General features: G+C 42.3%; 1 protein-coding gene across 1 annotated transcript; it reads left to right on the top strand.

Annotated features, from left to right (window-relative positions):
- The first annotated feature begins 230 nt into the window (after window positions 1-230).
- On the top strand, window positions 231-3,315 carry LOC134651735 (trypsin CFT-1-like). Its single transcript, XM_063506838.1, has 4 exons — window positions 231-299; window positions 1,042-1,210; window positions 2,142-2,397; window positions 2,953-3,315. The coding sequence occupies exons 1-4, from the start codon at window positions 257-259 to the stop codon at window positions 3,280-3,282; spliced, it is 798 nt and encodes a 265-aa protein (XP_063362908.1). The 5' UTR covers window positions 231-256; the 3' UTR covers window positions 3,283-3,315.
- Window positions 3,316-3,557: the final 242 nt, after the last annotated feature.

The raw sequence follows: 3,557 nt of genomic DNA, 5'->3' as shown, positions 1-3,557 counted from the left end.
TGAATAAATAAGTGGGATTAATATGTCTTGTGGACAAACTCGCGGGCAAATAGGTTCTTATCTTCTAATACGTCTTATAATAATGCCAAACAATCAACGCAAATACTTAATTGACTATCAAACTGATTAGTTGATTACTTATCCTTCGAAGATTAATCGACTAAAATATTCGGTTTATCGATAACGAGAGCGTACCTATAAATGCCCATCAGTTTCCACTTGAACGCAATATACCGTCAGGTAACCTACCAGAACCATGCAGGCTGTGATTCTGGTCGCCCTTTTGGGCTTCGCTGCCGGTAAGTTTTATTATATTTTTAATTAACTCGTTTTTTCCTCGTTAAACTGGGAAATTTATGCCGATTTTTATGAATTAAAAAATATGAGTATATAACAGTGCTATCAAGTGGGTTAAATAAAACCTTCCTCTATAAAGGGGCCCAGAGATCAGCCTGTTAGTTAAACGCAAAAGGTGACAGTTCCGAACAACTGATAGAGGCTACAGGCCAGCCAACTGACTGACTCGCTACGCTCGTGGTTCAATTTTGGAATATTTCGCTTGCTCGGTGATCAATATTAGCACGAGCGGTTAAACAACAACTGCCCCCTTGTAAAAAAATCACTGTAGGTATACTTGTATTGAACTTATAATAACATCAATAAATTGTTCTGATAATTAGCTTAAGATAATATATGTAATAACTAATAGTTACTATTCATTATTTAATAAGTGCTGTTGCTAGGCCTACATGAATAAAGTATATTTTGATTTGAACGCCGTCGATTATCATACCCTCTCCGTGAGTGTACATACCCATAGGTATTAGGTATATTACTGTAATATGTTGGGTATACTCACGGAGAGACATATTAAGTACCTATACAGTGATTTTTTAAATTGGTCAGTAACAGAAGATGCTAAATGGATTCCGTATAGCTAAACATTAGGAGACATTCCTTAACTAAAGAGTCCGACACAAAAATAGCCAGCCGTCATAATTAAGTATGTAGGAAGTATAAATCATGAATATATGTTTTCAGCCGTCCCTAGGAACCAACAACGCATTGTGGGGGGCACTCCCACCACCGTGGAGGAATACCCGTACATGAGCAACATGCAATACGGGTGGTGGGGCATCTGGTGGGACCAGGCTTGCGGTGGCTCCCTCATCAACTCACAGTCCATCGTCTCGGCGGCGCATTGCTACTTGTAAGTTTGTTTTTTAGGGTTCCGTACCCGAAGGGTGAAAACGGGACACTATTACTAAGACTTCGCGGTCCGTCCGTCCGTCTGTCACCAGGCTGTATCTCATGAACCGTGATAGCTAGACAGTTGAAATTTTCATAGATGATGTATTTTTGATGCCGCTATAGGTAACAACAAATACAAAAAACAGAATAAAATAAATATTTAAGGGGGCTCCTATACAACAAACGTGATATTTTTGCCGTTTTTTTTTTATTACACAAAGCTCCACAAAACTACATTTGTTTGACTGTGGAGTCTCACTATTATATACTTAAGTAATCTAATCAACATTATGTTTTGAACAAGAAGAGAACCGGAGAAGAGCGCGTAAGTAATTCTTAAAAAACTAAAGGCAAGATATCAGTCGTTTGCAACAATAATTATTAAAATAATGAACTACCTAACAGGGTGCCTAGCCAACGTGCCAATCGTTTACGCTCCATTTCGTTCGCTAGGTAGACGGAACCGAAATGTATGGGAATATCCGCGAATCCGGATCCAGATCCGGATAATTTCAGACATTTCGGATCCGGATTGCAAACCCTATACAGAGCGTAAACGATTGGCACGCAGATCCCGACCGATGACTCGGTTTCGGCCATGAAACGGCCGAACCTTTCGGCCGGGCCGAAACACGAAATAGTATTTTGTATTATGAAACTAAACTATATGTGACAAAGACCAGCAGTATATGTATAAAAGCGGTTTAATGAAATTTATTCAACGATTTTAATAAATCTGCAAAAGTTTTGGTTTCGGCCGAAACTAGAGCCAATGCCGAACCTTCGGTTTCGGTTAGACACTAACTAATATTCACCCAATATTCACCTTGCCACTCGCCGTCTCGCACAAATGCTAACTGTGCGGTAATGCAATTATTTTTATTTTGTAGCGGCGACCGTGCTACCGATTGGCGAGTTCGCCTCGGCACGTCGCAGGCGTCGAGCGGCGGCATCGAGTACACAGTGTCCCAGCTGATCGTACACGCTGGCTACAGCTCCAGTACCCTCGACAACGATGTCGCTATCGTCCGCCTCGCCACCCCCGCCGTATTCAGCAACAGTGTGGCTGCCGTCAGCATCGCTGGCCCTAACTACATCCTCCCTGATAACACCCAAGTCACTACTATCGGATGGGGCACTCTCTCCGTAAGTTAATAATATAGCCGGACTTGCACGAAACGGCCGCTTTCCGGCTCCGTCGAACCGAAATTTAGTAATACACACAACGGCCAGTAAATAAAAAACTGGGGATAAGAACAGAAAACTTACAGAAAACCGCAGGAAAATAACGCAGGACTAGTTAGTCAGGAACACAACATTATGAGTTCATAATGTTGTGTTCCTGCCGGCGAGTAAGATTGCCAGCTCAACGAGGGTGGGGATTGTTAGGCCGCGGACTGGACGCAAGCGGCGCGGTGACTTAATCTGTCAGTTCCCCCACCACTCATGCCCAATCCATACTAATACTAGATTCATGTTCATAGAGAATATTTCCTTTCTCTAGTAGACATTGATATGAAGGTCCAAGCAATATTCATGTACCTATACCTGTTAAAAGATTTGAAATATTTTTTATTCAAGTAGGCCTAAATAGCAACGACCACATTCGAATCGACCCAGAATCGTAATAAGTTTTATTCAATTTCCATCTCTCTGTTTAATTTACCTACTATGTTTGATTAAACTGTTGACTATTCGCAGTCCGGCGGCAGCGCTCCTCAGCAGCTCCAGCACGTAGACATCTACGTCATCAACATGGACTTCTGCAAAGAAAGATACGCGTACCTGAAGAGTCTGCCCGGTTTCCAAAACTGGCCCGATGTAACTGACAACATGCTGTGCGCCGGTATCCAGTACGAAGGCGGCAAGGACGCCTGCCAAGGCGACTCCGGCGGTCCCCTCGTCCACAAAAGCACCGACGACGTGCTATACGGTATCGTGTCCTGGGGTTACGGGTGCGCTCACGCTGACTATCCCGGCGTCAACGCTCGCGTCAGCAGATACACCGACTGGATCGTCGCCAACGCTTAAAAACGTAATACGAAATATGAACAATCTTTTAAATAGTGTGGGAGGCAGCATAAATGTACCAACACTGCTATTTTTCTATTTCAGAAATAAATAATTTGTATTTAAAAATGGACCATCGTTTTACTTAGGTACCTACCAACTATCTACCTACATCTTACCTTCAACAGGCTACCTATACATACATCCAATGCAGTCATTTGTTACAGCATGAACCAAACAGTCTGACCTATTCTTCTTATGCTTTTCTATTGCTCTAATAACTAATTTAATAAAGA

The sequence above is a fragment of the Cydia amplana genome, chromosome 1, assembly GCF_948474715.1.
Source record: "Cydia amplana chromosome 1, ilCydAmpl1.1, whole genome shotgun sequence".
In the NCBI taxonomy this organism is placed as follows: Eukaryota; Metazoa; Arthropoda; class Insecta; order Lepidoptera; family Tortricidae; genus Cydia; species Cydia amplana.
This window is presented reverse-complemented; position numbering and strand designations above follow the sequence as displayed.

Bases quoted from the DNA above. Each gene is read 5' to 3' on its own strand.
- LOC134651735 (XM_063506838.1), top strand. From the start codon at position 257: ATGCAGGCTGTGATTCTGGTCGCCCTTTTGGGCTTCGCTGCCG. The intron at 1,211-2,141 runs GTAAGTTTGTTT...TTTATTTTGTAG, and splicing joins TCGGCGGCGCATTGCTACTT to CGGCGACCGTGCTACCGATT. The intron at 2,398-2,952 runs GTAAGTTAATAA...GACTATTCGCAG, and splicing joins TCGGATGGGGCACTCTCTCC to TCCGGCGGCAGCGCTCCTCA.